This window comes from Syngnathus acus, chromosome 17 (genome assembly GCF_901709675.1).
Source record: "Syngnathus acus chromosome 17, fSynAcu1.2, whole genome shotgun sequence".
NCBI lineage: Eukaryota > Metazoa > Chordata > Actinopteri > Syngnathiformes > Syngnathidae > Syngnathus > Syngnathus acus.
In genome coordinates this window covers 1059145-1076659 of record NC_051102.1, presented here as the reverse complement: position 1 = coordinate 1076659, position 17515 = coordinate 1059145, and the positions used below count along the sequence as shown (strand labels likewise).

The following is a 17515-nucleotide window of genomic DNA, read 5'->3' as shown; positions in this document are numbered from 1 at the left end:
TCTTATTGTATAAGAGTGAGTGGCCAAGAAAAACATTGCAGACAACTGACAGAGGCAATCACAGCCCGAGGTTTGATTCATTATTGTGCGCATAAACTGAAGGGGGGCAGTCCAAGGAATAGGATCAGTCATCATCATGACACACATGTCATTGTGGTGAACTCCTCCATGCCATATGCTGTTACTGCACTTTGCCCTCTGCTGGATTTAAAGAAAACTACAAGTCCACCAAAGAAAAAGTTTGTGCTTGAACTTATATAATGTAAAATGAAAAAATCTCTTTATTAACATGAAGTATTTTTTTCAATGAATTGTTTATTACAAAAAGACTGTACATGAATTTCAATGAACACATCCTATGTACAAATTGAGAGAAGACAAATATTCTGTTTTCTTCTCGTAAACACTTAAGTTACCAATCTTTTTCCCCCATCATACGAAAGACACACATAGAAAAAAGAAATCGGCATCCAGACATGTGATGCCCTGAAATGACGCTATGTGATAAACATTACAAAGTTCTGCACATTAGTGGTTGACCCATGATTTCTCTATGAAAAAGTATAAATAAATCATTTACATACAAAGTGTGAGCAAACGTTTGTTCGCTACTCCAAAGCAACAGTGGATGTAAAAACAAGTGGAATGCAAAGCTAGAAATACATAGAAAAGTCATTTTAGTTCCCCCACGCGAGTCACCGCATGATGGAAAAGTACAATCATAAATGAGATGTATTCACAGGAAATGTTTACAAACGTTCATGCACGTAAATGAATGAATACTGAATCGGCAGCATGTTTTATTTTTGGGGGGGTGGGGGCTCTTCATTAAAATAGCAAAAGGCATTCCGATTATGTTCATTTTCTGAATAAGCCCCTTTGATAAACAGTACTCAACATAAATGTGTACACATCCTTTGAAAAGTCAAATTTTCATCAATTTCAGTGATAACGTAATTTTTTTTTAGAAGAATATTAAACACCATATGAATTGTTTTTTTCCCCCAAATATGTAATTTATTGCAGTCATTTTTGTGCATTCATATTGACTAATGCTATATAACCAATTCATGAGATTAAATTTCAAAAGTGTACTCATTGATGTTGACTGCCGTAAATGATTGTATCATAGCATCAGACAGCAAGCTACCTCAGGCATTTTTCAGCTCTTGGTTCTGAAACTCTATACATCCAACTGGTGGGAAGAGTTTGGAAAAAAAAAAGTGTTCCAATATTTCTGTCCATACAGTTTGTTGGTTGTCAATCACGCCACTCCTACAGTAACTACATTCACTGCATTGCAGAGACGATTACAATCAAAATGGCTGATTGTTCTCCCACTGGAGAAAAACAGACAAACAAGGCGACCTTGTTACATTTCTCTTCTGATTCGAGGTTGTTTGGGTTGATGATCACTGTTGTTAAGCACCGATGTATTAAAGCACCACACACACACACCAGCAGAAAACAAGTATGTGTGAGATTCTGGACTAGTCCGATGCAGTCAGAGAAAACGACAGGAGCAAATACATGATCTCACGCACACATACACTTGAAGACGAAACAAATTTGCTACAGTGTCTGGACAGCACATTAGCAATATGCAGTGGCGATGACTGACGGTTTCCACGGTACACGTTGGACCGATGAAAAAAAAATTCATGCTCAAGTGAAACAAATTAAACTATGTAATCTACTCTTGGCACCACCTCCATTGAAACAAATGGAAATTCACTAGGGGAAAAAAAGCAGACAAATGCACTTTACTGTACTGTTAGCATCTCACGTCACACTTTATGTACAAGTTAGAGAGCAGAATATTTTGGGATTCTACATACACCCAGTTGAATATTTTTAAAGGGATCCCACAAATATCATCTAAAACATTAGAAAACGTGTATTGTACATTTTAGAAGATTTGTTAACTTATTGTTATTTATCCATTAGTGGCACGGTTACAGAGGTGGCTAGTATGTCTGCCTCACAATAAAAAGTTCTGGGCTTCAATGTGGCTCAGACTTTTGTGTATTGGGTTCTTCCTGTGCTTTTGTGAGTTTTTATCCAGGTTAGTCTTATTTCCTCCTGCTTGAAAAATGTGTGTGCTAGGTGCATCTGTCCTTTGATTGAGTGGCCAGTATGTAGCCTTCCACTCATGGAAAAGGAGAAGCTCAGGTTTACACACGCGAAAAAATAAAAGTGGCAGAAATAAAAGGAGGTTTTGTTTACCACAGCAGATCTACTAAACCATTTTCAGTGTTTTAGGTAATATCATAATAAATCCCTAAAAAGTAATGTTGCTTTCTTCCCTCTGTAATATCGCTTGAGTCCGACAAAACAAGTTTGACATTCAGTCGTGTGCTAATGATTGTTTTTTTTTTTCTTGATAGGGTAGAGTGGAATTTTCAGGTAGAGGGAACCACGTGGCCAGTCTGCGGGTATACAGCGCAAGAGGGCACAGCAACACAACGGTAAGTTTCACTCTCAGTGATGCAGCACTTTGTGGAAGAACTGGACTGCAAATATGATACTGGCTGTGCTGCACTAACATATGAACTCAAACATTTAAAAATATTCAGCCTTCTCATGTCTGACGAGGCAAATAGTTGAAGTTTGGAATGAAAAATTGCTGCTGAAATGCTTTTATCGCCTCCCTTCATGTTGTAAACTACAGAAATGGCTCTTCCAAAAGCTTCAGCAGCCATTGTGCTTTTCTCAAGCCAAAATGGTACGTTTCCAAACATTTTGCCATGGCACTTCATTCAAAATGAGAGATGAGAGCTGCAAGAGCCGCATTCATCTGTACACCTTCATTGTTTTACCTTAGAATCCATTTTAGGTGTGTTTTATTTTATTTTTCCCTAGTCAGCATAGTGCATGATGGACTCGACGTAGTTTCCCGGGAAGAGTCCGGTGACTCCGTTACAGATGCCTTCGAACCAGCCGTCGTCGTTCTTCTTGATAATATAAATAATGGCTCCTTCCATAAAGGACAGCTCATCCTCTTTGTCCTTGCTGTAGTCGTAGATGGCCACAACTAAGAAATGACAGAAAAGACCATTCAAATAAAATGAACACTCCTCAAAAAGGAGGTCGTTTCGACTTACCTTTCTCTAAATAGGCCTTAGGGGCCCAGTGAGGATCTCCATCGGCATAGGGGTCACTGTAATGGACAACTGCGGCCTCCTCTTCTTCATAGTCGACAGGAGGAGGAGGAGGTGGGGGAGAGGGCTCCTCAAACACACCCATGTCCTCGGGCGGAGGCGGAGGAGGTGGGGCTGGGCTGTCTGTTACTGAAGGGCAACAAAAGCAAACGTTATTATAGTGAATGAAAATTAAAGCTGAATAAAATAAAAATACTTTGAAAATACTGCTAACTGACAATAACAGAGGAGATTAAATTAATTTGATCACACTCCAGCAATTTTAAATTCTCATCAATCGGCAGTCACCTTGTATAATGGTGAAGATGAATTAAAAAGAAGATGCAGTCATCTTTCTCCTCAGTAGAGGGCAACAGAATTCATTTGTTTGAAATCTGGAGCATGTATATAGTCCAGAATGATATTTTTCTATACTATTTAACAGAAAATCTCAACATCAAACTGTATTTTTTAGAGACAGGCGGAGGGTGGACCGGGAACTAGCGTCAGGTCACATTTTCACCCGTCAATGGAGCGAGAACTGGTTGCAAGCTTTATGTGATCCATCACCATGGCAACAGAAAAGAAATCCCAGGGACTCAGCACACAATAAATGCAAGCGGAGGTATGAGTGCAAAAAGTCACCAAGCAAGCGGAGTCAATGTTAAGCAGTATATGCATGCTGAGAAACATTCTCAGCAATCCACATGCTGCTTAAAACCGAATGCACCGAGCAACAACGTCTTGAAGCAGCAACATCTCATCTGAGTACTTACTGCTCTCCTGCATTCTGGCCACAAAGCCAGTCAGAGGGATCTGTGGGGTCAGCTGGACCATCGGGGGAGGCGGAGGAGCCACAGAGACTACAGCGGCACCAGATGAGAAGAGGCGGCAGCAGAGAGAATGTTGATGTGGTTGGTGGACAGAGAAAAGAACAAGTGAGGAGCCAAGTAACAATATGGAAGAGTGAGGACTGAATAAAGGTGAAGACAAAAGCATAAAGTATGTGAGGAAAAGTGTAGTGCAGAAGCATTGAAAAAAATAATGAATAATTGCTGTTGAGAAGCTGACAGAGGATTTGGACTGTTCTAAGGTAAATTGGCTCTAAAGATTACCGAATTATTAAAATATTTGGCAATTAATTTAAATAAAAACAAAAGTGACTACAGTTTAAATAAGAAAAAGCAGAAAAGGTTTTACACACGCCAGGCAGCGTGTACTGTCTATGTCCGTTTGCTGTAAAAACATTTCAACACTCTCAAAGAGGATGTCCCAGTTTTGGTAGCCTGCTGGGTCATTATCGCTTCCCACGTAAGATCCCAAACCTCCTTCCTCTCTGTTTTATGTTGTCCTATGAGAGAAGCCATTAGAGCAAAATTGCTCAGAGTGATGTTGCTAAGATAAACTGGGCCGTTCTCCAACGAATCAACAAAACAAAATGAGTTTCTCTCTTTTTTTTTTTAAATTAGAAGCAGCTGTTACCTGAAATGTTTCCTTATTCCGTTGTAAAAGGACACTTATTAAAATTCCAATCGGAAATAGCAATCATGAACAGCCAACATTAGATCTTTGAGCTCTTCTGCATAACCATGGACTAATAGCTAAAATTGCGCAACACCCAGTTACCTGAATTCTGTGAGAATGCCGGGCCCCCGTTAATATGAGGCTGCTGAGAAGAAACAGAGGGAGCGCGGCGATACGTCCCCGTGGCTGACACCATGGAGGCCGAGGAGGTGGTGGAAGAGTTATGACGTGAGATCTGACGAGAGATGGTGCCAAACTGGGACATGGGGATCGGACCCAGCCCGGGACCTTGTGGCACTGAGGCAGAAGATGCCGCCGCTGTGGGAGCAGGAATAACAAATTTACAGTCTGACAAATCCGGTCTGTGATTAACTTCAAATGGCATCCTGTATGAGATTCTGTAGGCTTCAAATAGTAAGAAGGTGAAAAGATAGCAAAGACGATTCACCTTGGCTCATGCTGGGAGGAGAAGGTGTCGGGACCGCCAAGGGGACACCCACGCCACTGCTTCCACAGTTCTCTCTGCCACCGCTACCGCCACTGCTGCCACTGCGCATTTAAAAAAAAAAAGACATGAGACAAAGTCCATCCAAGCGTAATGGTTTCACCCTGCCATTACATGTCACCGTGGTAACGGAGTCTGCTTTGTCAGATGCCAAATCAGGTTTGAAAGGCTACCTATTCGTCTGCCTCCCATCATAAGAAAGTGTGGCCTTTGTTGACACTTAATGAATTAACATCCTTGTTGTTGAAATGTGTGTGAAAATACATTCGTCAGAGAAGGTTAATTTAACTCCAGGTCCCTAAAGTGTGTTTGCACCTGGATGAAGAAACGTGTGATCAGCTGTACCTGTGTGTCCGGGGCCTCTGATTGAGGGAGGCTGTACGTGCGGGGCTCTGTTGGCTGCCCAGTCGGGCTGGACTTGTCATGTAGTCATTGGGCACCACTGGAGGCTTCACTGGCTCCAGCGTTTTGTAAGGGGTGTTGCGCCTAGACCAAAAAAAAAAAAAAATGCTGTCTTCCAGGGAGGTCGAACCCATCCTTAAATTCCTTTTTTTTAAGAGGTGTGTCTCAATAACACCTACTGAATTTTTTTTTTTTTTCAAATCAACTCTTACCCCAAGGTACCGCGGCCGGCCATTGGGGGGCTCGGGGGTTTCTGGGTTGGTGGGTTTGTCCTAGACAGTGTCCCTCCTCCTCGTCCTGCAGCATTGTTCCCATTTTGCTGAGGGGAAAAAGAGCTGTTAAGAACACTTGACAGACATTGGCATGTTCCCTATTAGTGACAATCTTTTAATTATTGAGCAAAAGGTTCATTCATTCATGTGAGTTGAACAAATGCACATATCAGGTGCAGTTTTAATGCATTGTGGTAAAGAGAAGAGAAAAGGTAAATATTATCTCTTACCTTGGCTTTAAGCCACTGAGTGGAAGAAGAAAAACAGAGAAGAAAGAAAAAAAACATATGCTCATTGGTTAATGGTTTAATAGGCAGTCATTTCTTTCAGCAACATTAAGTGACAAGCTGTTAAGATATAATGAGAGGAAAAATGTCCTGGTCTGCCTGGCATTAAAATAGAAATAATCAATGGTGTAATTTTGTTTGATGAACTGAATCTGCGACTGAGATGTTCGCAAACCAGAAGACAGACACTATCTTGGCAAACTCAGAAAGCCGGATGAAGATTAAACATGCCAGCAATCAATGCCGATAACATTCAAAAGGACCCAAACACACACACTGCTTTGTCAAAAAAATGAAAAAAGAGGAAGCAGCGAATGGATCATGTGGAGAGAGAATACGCATCAAGCGTGAGGCAGGAAAGAGTCAACAAAACATTTCCTCTGGATTCTACAGAGAAAGCGATGGGTCACATTTGGCAAACATGACTGCTTCCTCTGCGCTACTAAAGGCCAATTGTAAGCTTGTCTATCAGCACATTTACTAGCATGCTAAGAAAAAAAACTAGCATTAAAATGCAGTATGAGTTTGTATTAAAAGACTGGCTAGGAAAAAAAATGTCATTGATTTTATTTGGGCAGAAATGAGCACAATCCGGCTTACTTTGACTCCGTGGCCCACATCATCCAACAGTGTGTAATCGATTGGTTTTCGAATGTACCGCACGGGCCGCTCCATGTTGCCCGGGGCGATGATCTTGTGGGTGCGGGAGGTGTTTTTATTGGTGGTCAGGATGCCAATCTCACGACGGGCAACTTTCTCCTTGTGAATATCCACTGTCTGCGGGAGATAAAGCAAGAAATTAACAGCTACTAGATAAGCCATTAAATGACTCAGTTTCTTTTCTCCACAGCTAAATATTAAAGATTAAAGATTAAAGTCCCAATGATCGTCACACACACACCTGGGTGTGGTGAAATTTGTCCTCTGCATTTAACCCATCCCCGTGTGATTTTAATCCATCCCCTGGGGGAGAGGGGAGCAGTGAGCAGCAGCGGTGCCGCGCTCGGGAATCAGTTGGTGATCTAACCCCCCAATTCCAACCCTTAATGCTGAGTGCCAAGCAGGGAGGCAATGGGTCCCATTTTTATAGTCTTTGGTATGACCCGGCCGGGGTTTGAACCCACAACCTTCCAGTCTCAGGGCGGACACTCTACCACTAGGCCACTGAAAATATAGCAGCCTGTTCCACCCTACAACCTGAATTTAGCTGTAAGATGGAGAGCAAATGGAAATAGCATACAAGTATATACACGAGCAAAAGTGTTCAGAGGAAGAGCGGCCATTTTGGAGCACGTCCGAGGAAAAACGTGGAAGGGCAGAGAGCATCAAACCGTGCTCTGTCCTGAAGCTTGTGGAGTAAAACGGCAGTTGAAAATGCTAAGCAAGCGTGAGTGCCAGTGTCGGGATTTCATTTGGACCTTGACAGGCTTAATGGAGCACACAGTGGAGAGAACATTCACTTTATGACAGGCAGGGGGCATGGCTTTGTGTAGCACGCAAAGAGCATGGGAAAACGAGTAATGAAGAAAGAAGGGTTGGGGATTATTGGCAGCTCTTGTATGATTGATGCCCTTTCCATGCACTGTTTTGTGCAGCTGTAATTGGGAATTTATAGTTGGACTGACGGCTTGGCATCGGCTTGGTTTTGATACCTGCAAGCTAAGTGCTTGAGATTGACGGTACGGTATATTAAGTCGCTGTCGTTGCAGTTCCGTTCCTTTCAATTCACCTTAGCGGACTTGTGAGCCAGTAATGCTGGTCCATGGAGTAGTTTAATGTTATTTTGGAAACTATCTAGTCATCAAAATAGAATGATGCTGGTGTGACTAGTACTTTTTTGTACCTGGGAGATGTGGTTGATGGAGGACTCCATGCGTCGTAGCTGCGACGCCTGGATGTCCAGTAGCTGGAGCACATTGTTGGCTAAGGCATTGATTTGGTAAGCCACGCTCGCCAGAGACTGGGTGGTGTACGACTTGGTCTCCTCCAGGGCCTTCCTCTTGTCTTGAGCCTGAGCAAAGAGAACAGAAAGACAGTAGAGAGTACATTCTTTGTTTTATTTGGAAGACTCTGTCAAGATTAGCCGAGCGACGAGTTGATGGATCTCGGTGCTAACAACTTTGTGAATCTCCAGATGGACATCATGAGACAAGTGTCCAGCCAAGTGAGTAGGAATACCAAAACATTTCGTATAATCACACACCTTCACCCGGCTGCTTGAACCATCTGTTTCCGTGTGTCTTTAAATAGCTAGAGCAGGGGTGTCAAACTCATTTTTTTTCACGGGCCGCGTTGTAGTCATAGCTTCTTTTGGAGGGCCATTCCATTATGACTGTCAACCCAAATAAATGTATGAGCACCTCATATTATATACAGTAAAAGCTACAAAACAAACTGACAAATAACTCGTTTTCAAATCAGACGAGTAAAAACTGGTCAAATATTTAAAAAAAAAAGATATTATTAAAAGTGAAGACAATTTGCAATTCTAGTAATGACAAACGAATTTGATGCACAATTTGTCTTCGCGGGCCACATAAAATGATGTGGCGGGCCGTATCTGGCCCCCGGGCCTTGAGTTTGACACCTGTGAGCTAGAGGAACTGAAAGACATATTTATAGTTTGGAAGCAAAATAAGGCTCCACATTGAGCTACTCTTTTTAGACTAGAAATAAACCAATGTCCCATGATGAATGAATGCATTAACAGCCTGTGGTGGTCATTATTATAAGTCTCTCTCTCTCTCTCTCTCTCTCTCTCTCTCTCTCTCTCTCTCTCTCTCTCTCTCTCTCTCTCTCTCTCTCTCTCTCTCTCTCTCTCTCTCTCTCTCTCTCTCTTTCTCTCAATATACATAGTATATGCTACACTATGCGAGTATACAATATGCGAGTATAAGAACACAATAATCATCTAAGCAGCTAAAAATAGTGTATCCAAATTGCCATGTTTTTTTTAAAGGTTTTAACACTTGGATTTCATGTTACTCTGTTCAGGCTCAGGGATTATCCTTTCGCTCATTTTAATTCTCTCATCGAAAATCTCATCAATGTTGTTTAAATGCCAAAAAAAATCACGATCACTGACCATCTACTAACATTTAAAAGGTGTGTTAGTGTAATAATACCACCATTATTTATTCTTTGGGTATTAAGATAAAGTTGTCACTGTACCAGAGATACTTTTGGCGAGAGACAGACAGAGAGAGAGAGAGAGAGAGAGAGAGAGAGAGAGAGAGAGAGAGAGAGAGAGAGAGAGAGAGAGAGAGAGAGAGACAGAGAGACAGAGAGAGAGAGAGCAACTGCCTAATCATGTGATCTTAAATGACCTTGCCAAAGGAGGAACAGTCAGATACTTATTCGACCACCCATCAGTTTGTATTTGACCACCCATCAGTTTGTATTTGACCTGTCTTCCGCACTTAAGTTTTTATTAAATTGTAACTTTTATTCTTCTCAAACCACAATATGCTGGTCCTGTTTCTTGCCCGTGAAAGCACTCACGGTGAGCATTATTTTATATACTGTATCAGGAAACAGGTCATCTGAGTAGTAATGCCCAAATTTCCCACATTTTACCATAACACTGTCATGTACACTGTTTTCTGGGTGGATGAATGGTAACAACACGTGCATTATTATTTCAGCTGAATCTGATTTAAATGGCTATGCCATTCATACACCTGTACATACATGCACATATTCGGTACACCTGCAGTCTGAGATCCACTCCATGCTGATACCTTGATATATGAGTTAATGACTTTTTGATGAGTTTAGAGTTACATTAATGAAGCAGCAATAACCTAATGCGACGAGTGAAACTTGCTGTTAAAAATGGTGTAGAACTGCACTACATCACATTGACGTGTTCCTAGCGCACAGTATTTGGGTTACCTCGTTTAGCTTCAAAAAGGGAAAATAGATTAGAGACGCTAACCTTTGCAATACAAAGCATTTGTGCACAAATACAAGTACAAAGCCTTTGCATTGGATCATAAATCCATTATGTGTGTACATAACCAAATATGCAGTCCTCTCACTCACTTGCATTGGAAATAGCCGATACATTCAATTCCATCACATTCAACTTGTAATATTTGGAGATACGAACCATACATTGTCTATTCGGGGTGGTTAGGCGATTTGAGTCCCATCTTTTCTAGTATTCTGTAAAAAGAAATTGGATGCTCGCTCACCATTTATAAACGGTAGAAAATGCTGTATTACGATTCTTACTAAAAAAAAAAAAAAAAAAAATTAACGCTACAATGAGGCAATTGGACATTTGTTTAGACATAACTGACAAAAAATACCTCGTAAAAAGTGTTATTTATATGTCGATCCGCAGCACGTTACGTCGTAAACTGCAGTCAGTGACTAAACACTCGGACAACGACACACCCTCTACTGTACAAAAGCAGCAGTAGCTCGTAACACAGCGATGGCAGCCTCGGTTTCCCCAACTACAAATTATTTGTCCCACTCTCGCTACATTATACGCCTAGATTGTAATCGTGGCTGAAAATGACACTTTTGTATCGTTTCGAAGATCATTTCCCTTGTAAGACGCGCATTTCCTGTCGCTGTGGTCTCACACACTTCTCCCACCATGGCACCGCAGACACGACGAACATAATCATCAAATCATCGAATGCAATGTCAAATATCTTACCTGGACATAGTTGTTTTCACAATATTCCGCTACCCGGGAAAGGTTCTGGTAGCTCTCGACAAGAGCGTGTTTACCGGCAGGGATTTCGTCCTCTAACAACATTTGTAGTTCTGCCATCTTACATCCCTTTGCATTTCTCTCCTCTCCCTGCCTTGTTCAATGAGGCGAGGCGATGATGCTGCTCTGTGGCCGGGAGAAAGAGAGCGGCTCCCCCGTCTGGAATAGCGGAGCGTAACTTGTGATGCACAATAGCCAATACGATAATAATACAATAATAATACGGATCAGGATTAGTCATTAGGCCATTAGATTATTTACTTGATTAAATTTAAGAGTTATGTAAGGGAGTGATATATATAAACTCCGTCACACATTTGTGCGTGGCTAAAATAATAAAACTCATTTGCGTTCGCTCACCCAAACCGCGCCGATGCACTACATTTCCCACAAATGAATACGGTTTAAATCCCCCCATTCCCAAAGCATTGTGGGAAATGCGGAACGCCCCCCAAAGCTCATCTGATTAAAAAAAAAAACTACATATCCCAAACTGATTGTATCGTACGTGCCCTGTCTATTTGGCTCTTCCGACTCGACATTCATTTTTAACATTTTGCTTATTTTCAGTGTGAAGTACACTTAATGGTGAGTTAAAACAATTCCCATATATTTCAATGTGCTTATTTGTTATCAATAACCTGACAAAACGCGCAAACCATTTATTATTATTAAATTAGATTGGTTATCATTTCGTATTTACAATTACTGTCAAATGAAAAGCACTGTTATATCATATTGGAGTTAGTTTTTAACATTTTCTTCATTGTAATTTAATTGTTGAAAGGTGAGGACTCTCGCGTTGACGGCTGTCACCATGGCACAGGAGGACCAACACACCCTGCAGGCTAAATTCGCTGCTGCTGTCAAAGTGATCAGGAGCTTGCCGAAAGAAGGTACACTCTTTTTTTTTCTGTTCATCATGGTAAAGAATTGATACTATGGCGTTACGTTTTTTTTAATTGGCTGAATTTGTTCAACACAGAATAACATGCTACTGTGTAAAGTATCAGTTCAAGCTGACCTACATGTAGAGTTTTAGGCTCACCTTCTGTTCATCAAGCTGATTAACGGAGCAGTCAAGTGTAATAACCCCTCCAGAAGACATACTATATTGTAATAGACAATGATTGTAATACTCATGTTTACAATTATACTTATCTTCTTCAGGCCCTTTCCAGCTGTCGGATGACATGATGCTGATGTTTTATAGTTACTACAAGCAAGCCACCATGGGGCCTTGCAGCTTTACCAGACCAACAGGTTTCTGGGAGTCACATGAAAAAAACAAATGGTAAGCAGTTTTTAAAAGTGCCGTTTCTATTTGCATGGCAAATATGTACTATATATTATTGTGCTAATTTTGCATCAATTTGCTTTCAATTTGAAATCGAAAATCTGAAAAATTGTCACTAGTTTTTCCTTCGGCCACAATATGGCCTGTAAGAAAGATATTATATGTACTACTCTCACCTTGGTGAGATTTGTCACCAGTCTAGTGACCTAGTGGTAGAGTGTCCGCCCTGAGACTGAAAGGTTGTGGGTTCCAACCCCAGCCGGGTCATTCAAGATTCAAGATTCAAGAGTATTTATTCGCCATGTTTGAGCGTGCCAAACAAGGAATTTGACTTTGGTAAAACACACCCTCTGTTCAACATATAGGTGACTAACAACACTCAGGACATGTGAATAATGGCAAAAACAGTGTAGACAAATTCAAAAGGTGTGAAGAGCAGGATGTTATTGCACAGTAATGCCTCTGAGACTCTATGAGTGGTGTGAGTTCATCAGAGCAACAGCCTGGGGGAAGAAGCTGTCTCGGTGTCTGCTGGTTTTGGCGTACCGAGCTCTATAACGCCGTCCGGAGGGGAGTAGTTCAAACAGACTGCAACCTGGGTGAGAAGGGTCTGTAGAGATGTTCATACCAAAGATGATAAAAATGGGACCCATTGCCACCCTGCTTGGCACTTAGCATCAAAGGTTGGAATTGGGGGGTTTGATCACCAAATGATTCCTGAGTGCAGCACTGCTGCTGCTCACTGCTCCCCTCTCCCCCAGGGGATGGATCAAAACTTGGACAAATTTCACCACACTTTGACTTTTTTTATTTATATTCATCCATCCATTTTCTGTACCGCTTGTCCCCACGGGAGTCGTGGGCATGCAGGAGCCCATCCCAGCAGTGGGACACCCTGAACCGGTTGCCAGCCGATCGCAGGGCACACAGAGACGAACAACCATCCGCACTCGCACTCACACCTAGAGGCAATTCGGAGTGCTCAATTGGCCTACCAAGCATGTTTTTTGGATGTGGGAGGAAACCGGAGTGCCCGGGGAAAACCCACGTGGGCACGGGGAGAACATGCAAACGCCACACAGGGTGGGTTAGAGGTGGAATCAAACCGGCACCCTCCTAACTGTGAGGCGGACGTGGTAACCAGTGCTCCACTGAGCCGCCTTATATTTATACAGTATATTTATTTATTTATTTGTTTATTTATTTATTTTATTGCCAGGAATGCATGGAGCTCTTTGGGAAACATGACTAAAGAAGAAGCCATGAAGATTTATATTGAAAACATCCAGCTGGTATTTTCTTGTTTTGTTTTCATAACCAATTAAAACGATTGATGTTCTGTTTTACAAAAAAACAAAAAACAAAACTTGCTTCATTTGTCAGATTTATAGCTATTGAGTTTTTCTGAACAAAAACTAATCTTGGAATGGTAGAATGCTATGCATGACTGTAAAATGATGAATTCAGTTTAAAATTCCTCATGACTGGTCAAGATGGTGATGATGTTGAGAGCTTACAGGTGTCAGTGGTGTAATATAGTTATGAAATACTGTAAAGTATTCATTTACTCTTTAAAATAATTACTACTCACTAAAATTATTCCAACTCTTCTATGTTAGATTTTAGAGACAATGCCAGTCTCAAATGAAGTGTCTGACCTGGTGCAACAACTTGGCAACTTCTACTTGGAAGAAGAGGAGGATGGAGGTGAAGACAATGAGGTGAACAGCAGACCTTTCACAAGGCCTTTTGCAAAGCAAGCAGGTATATAAAGTAATTAGGTGCTAGAGGGATGCAAATACTTCTTTTAATTGTCTAGTGGTAGCTTTACTAACAGTCTTTCTTTCTTTCTTTTATCTTGCGTATAGAGCTGCTCAGTCCAACGAAACCTGCATTGGAAGGCAAGTATTTAGTATCAAGAAAAGTAAATAATCAACTGGTGCTTAAAGTCAAACGTCATATGTGATTTGTAATTTTACATCCTTGTTCCACTTGCTGGCCCTTGTTTATTTAGTTTTGTTTCATTAAAAAAAATTAAAGTCCCAATGATTGTCACACACACATCTGGGTGTGGTGAAATTTGTCCTCTGCATTTAACCCATCCCCATGTGATTTTAATCCATCCCCTGGGGGAGAGGGGAGCAGTGAGCAGCAGCGGTGCCGCGCTCGGGATTTTGTTCAACTATATTAGAGCAAATTTGTCTTTCATAAAGTCAATATTTTGTCTGACATTGACACAGATTTTTATATAAACGTTACAAACTTTGGTGCTTCTTTTAATTTGATAAAGATTTAATCAGAGAATTTTCTGTGTCACTTTACAGGCTATGGAGATCTGTGGGACGATATACAAAACTTTCAAGAAGAAGAACGTGCCATGAGTTTTAATGGAGCAGAGGGGGTCAAATGCAAGGATGATGGTCAATATCCCCAAAAAGGTGAAATGAGTGAGCAGGACAACATAATCAACAAAGACAAGGCAGATAGAAAATGAATCTATTGTAATTGACATCAGCATTGCCAGATTTGTAGTTTATAAAACATCCTGTCTTTTCTTTCCACTCCCGTTACAGCGTGGAGCCCTGAGCCCAGGCTGAGGTGTTCAACCAGGAGGTCGAGCAGCAGCGTGGAAGCGAGCGTGTCCTCGTTGACCCACAGCTCGCTCAATAGTGACGTGGAGGAGGAAGAGCTGGCCTACGCTAAAGAACACAGCACGTGCAGCCCCACCGACATGAACTATAATGAGCAACAAACTGGTAACAGTGTGCATTTCAAATGATTACAATACTATAGAGCATTTCATCATATTTGGATATTACAATATCTTTTTTTTTTTTTTCCAACCATAAAGATGCTGTTAAGAAGAACTACCACTTGGCAGACTCTGATGATGAGGAATTTTGTGATTCAATGGATCATCCAGCCATGGAGAAGGTTTGTTCCGCATTAAAGGATTACGTTCCACAATGTGGAACATTTGCATATTTTGTTTTTGCTCTGGAAATGAGCTGAGAAAGTTCCCTGCGGCTATGAAACAGTTTCTTCACGGTGCTCAACCCAAAAAAAAATCCTTTACCAGGTCATAGCTAATTGTAACACATAGCAAACATTATATTCAGTTAAATGTGAGTCTAGATAAACTAAAACTTCCACACAATGATTTACAAAATACTTTATTCATTGAGCTTTTAACACATTTTGAGATTCTACTCTTGTTTCAGTGTCACATTTGTTTGTATTGTTTTAATTTTGTTTACCCTGTTGAGATTAAGTGGTGCATGTGGATGCGGCTGATGTTTCTGAATTTGAATATATTCAATTGTTTTATATTCTATTCGTGTGCAGTTCTGAATTTGCATTATTTTCTTTAAGCGGTCTACAAACCAAACTGAGTTGAGTTGATATTACGTCATGTTTCTCCAACAAGATTCTGTCGACATCACAAATCCGGTCAGGTGGAGCAACATCTGCTTTGGAAAAGGAGCAAGATCTTTGGTTTGAGAGCTCCTCCGACCTTAAAGCAGAAGACTACTTACTCCGAGTTGATTCTTACAGTAAAGAGACTCACACATTTCTTAGAGGTAAATAAAGCAATAACTGTAGCACATCTACACCTAAATATAAATTGAGTTCAAAGGTGTAAGCAGGACATTTTATCTTATACTGTGACTTTGCGGGTTATCTTTCAGATTCTCAGTCGCCAAAGACCGCCTGCAGCTCTCAACTATGGTTGCCTACCCGTGACAATGCGTCACACTGCACACGCCCCAGCACAACTTCTTGGGGGAACGTCAATGAGCAAATATTTACAGCTCTTTTGAGATTGCAGGATGACATGACTGATGTGCTACATCGGCTGCACACTTTAGAAGAACTCACCGTAGAGCAGGTAAAACTCTAGGTCTTTCAAAAAATGTGCAACAGGGGTTATGGTAACAGTGTTGTTCTGTATTTTATCATTTCAAGTCAAGATCATCGTTAGCAAGGTGTGCAGATGCTCTACCTATAGCACGAAAGGTATTCGCATACAGTATTTCTATCTGTAAATAAAAGATTGTCAGTTTATGTTATAACTTCTCCTCAGTTTATGTTATAACTTCTCCACAGTTTTTGACACCATCTTGGTGGGCATTTGAGCATTCTCCAATTACAATGGTGATGACAGCACTTTGGCCTGCTATTGCATATGGTTTGGTCCAGCTATATTCACGACGAAAGAGACGGTAAGCAAGCTACAGTATGTTTTGCTTGATCTTTTGTTTTTACTTGACAACATTGTAAAAGAGTGTTTTTTTTGGTTCCAGGAGAATCATTTGAGTTTATCCTCATATTTAAATATTATAATCCCTGGGTGTAATAGTTCCACTCTTGTTTACCTGACAGAAAAAACATCATGGAGGAACTTTGGCTAGACATGACAAATGAACATGATGAAAATGGCAAGATTTGAACATTTTGTCAGAGCTTGGTGATTCATCACTTAATTTTAGTACAACAGACCATGTTATTTATTATTCTCTTTTTTTGTCAAATGAACAATAAAAAAGTCAACAATTATAGATGCCTCATTAGAATTACAATAAAAAAACTGAGACTGTTGAAACGTAATCGTTCTTTTACTTCTGTAAAACACCTAAGGACCATACTGCACAATTCGTTAAAGCTACAATTAGAGCAGGGGTGTCAAACTCAATTGCACAGGGGGCCAAAATTCAAAACACACTTCAGGTCGCGGGCCGAACAGAACAAACATTTATTGAACACACTAAAACTAACTTTTAACATAAATATAAATACAAACGGACAGGAATGTTATTCTGGAATAAATAAACTTAAACTTTAAATAACTTAAAATATCTTGATCTCCATAAAAATATATCCAGTTAAAATTATACAAGTTAGAAATTGGAACATGCTGCAAAAAAAAAACGCCTGAAAAAATAAATTAAAATGGTGACAGTGCTTGTACTTCAAGTAAACATTAATTAATGTCAGCTTCTTCTTTAACTCTTCTACCTTCTGTATCTTCTGCTCTGCATTCAGGTCTTTCAGATTATCCAGATGTTTTGTTTCATAGTGCCGTCTTAGATTAAACTCTTTCAATACAGCCACATTAGCGCCACAAATGAGACAAACGGGCTTACCGGCAATGTCAGTAAACATATACTCAACCTCCCATCGGTTTTTAAAGGCTCTGTTTTCAGCATCAACTTTTCTCTTCGGCATCATGAGGGGCTAGCTTCGCAATAACTTGCAGCAACAAGCACTTGACCGGATCGCCGCGGAAAAACGCTCCCATAATGCAGTGCTTTCGCTGCAAGGCAGCAAGGCAGCGAAAGCACTGCATTATGGGATCTGT

The 17515-nt window shown here is 40.8% G+C and overlaps 2 protein-coding genes across 9 annotated transcripts; one reads left to right on the top strand and one right to left on the bottom strand.

The window, feature by feature from the left end:
* Positions 1-295: 295 nt before the first annotated feature.
* Positions 296-11205, bottom strand: abi1b (abl-interactor 1b). Of its 6 annotated transcripts, none has more exons than XM_037277221.1 (11): positions 10803-11205; positions 7974-8141; positions 6731-6907; positions 6074-6088; positions 5784-5890; positions 5515-5715; positions 5113-5213; positions 4767-4982; positions 3917-4003; positions 3105-3290; positions 296-3034 (listed from the first exon to the last, which is right to left on the bottom strand). In XM_037277221.1, the coding sequence occupies exons 1-11, from the start codon at positions 10917-10919 to the stop codon at positions 2859-2861; spliced, it is 1551 nt and encodes a 516-aa protein (XP_037133116.1). In that variant the 5' UTR covers positions 10920-11205; the 3' UTR covers positions 296-2858. The 6 variants fall into 6 exon arrangements, with proteins under 6 accessions (XP_037133116.1, XP_037133118.1, XP_037133119.1 ...); XM_037277223.1 differs by having other exon boundaries at positions 4767-4988; positions 5515-5655; XM_037277224.1 differs by having other exon boundaries at positions 5515-5655.
* A 112-nt stretch (positions 11206-11317) lies between these two features.
* LOC119137698 (acyl-CoA-binding domain-containing protein 5-like) lies at positions 11318-16737 on the top strand. Of its 3 annotated transcripts, none has more exons than XM_037277229.1 (14): positions 11318-11447; positions 11638-11755; positions 12030-12153; positions 13376-13448; positions 13776-13920; positions 14025-14057; positions 14481-14594; positions 14730-14912; positions 15008-15090; positions 15584-15737; positions 15846-16045; positions 16123-16173; positions 16264-16379; positions 16461-16737. In XM_037277229.1, exons 2-14 carry the CDS (start codon positions 11677-11679, stop codon positions 16471-16473), a joined length of 1368 nt encoding a protein of 455 aa, XP_037133124.1. In that variant the 5' UTR covers positions 11318-11447; positions 11638-11676; the 3' UTR covers positions 16474-16737. The 3 variants fall into 3 exon arrangements, with proteins under 3 accessions (XP_037133124.1, XP_037133125.1, XP_037133123.1); XM_037277230.1 differs by having other exon boundaries at positions 14481-14603; positions 15584-15710; XM_037277228.1 differs by having other exon boundaries at positions 14481-14603.
* The last annotated feature ends 778 nt before the right edge of the window (positions 16738-17515 follow it).

What these genes read in the sequence shown, in the direction of transcription:
- abi1b (XM_037277221.1), bottom strand. Translation starts at nt 10,919, where the DNA reads ATGGCAGAACTACAAATGTTGTTAGAGGACGAAATCCCTGCCGGTAAA. An exon ending in TCCTCCCAGCATGAGCCAAG is followed by an intron (nt 4,983 to 5,112) that starts GTGAATCGTCTT and finishes CTGCTCCCACAG; the next exon opens with CGGCGGCATCTTCTGCCTCA. An exon ending in GGCATTCTCACAGAATTCAG is followed by an intron (nt 4,004 to 4,766) that starts GTAACTGGGTGT and finishes GTGCCGCTGTAG; the next exon opens with TCTCTGTGGCTCCTCCGCCT.
- LOC119137698 (XM_037277228.1), top strand. Translation starts at nt 11,677, where the DNA reads ATGGCACAGGAGGACCAACACACCCTGCAGGCTAAATTCGCTGCTGCT. An exon ending in GACTCACACATTTCTTAGAG is followed by an intron (nt 15,738 to 15,845) that starts GTAAATAAAGCA and finishes GTTATCTTTCAG; the next exon opens with ATTCTCAGTCGCCAAAGACC. An exon ending in AAGAACTCACCGTAGAGCAG is followed by an intron (nt 16,046 to 16,122) that starts GTAAAACTCTAG and finishes TATCATTTCAAG; the next exon opens with TCAAGATCATCGTTAGCAAG.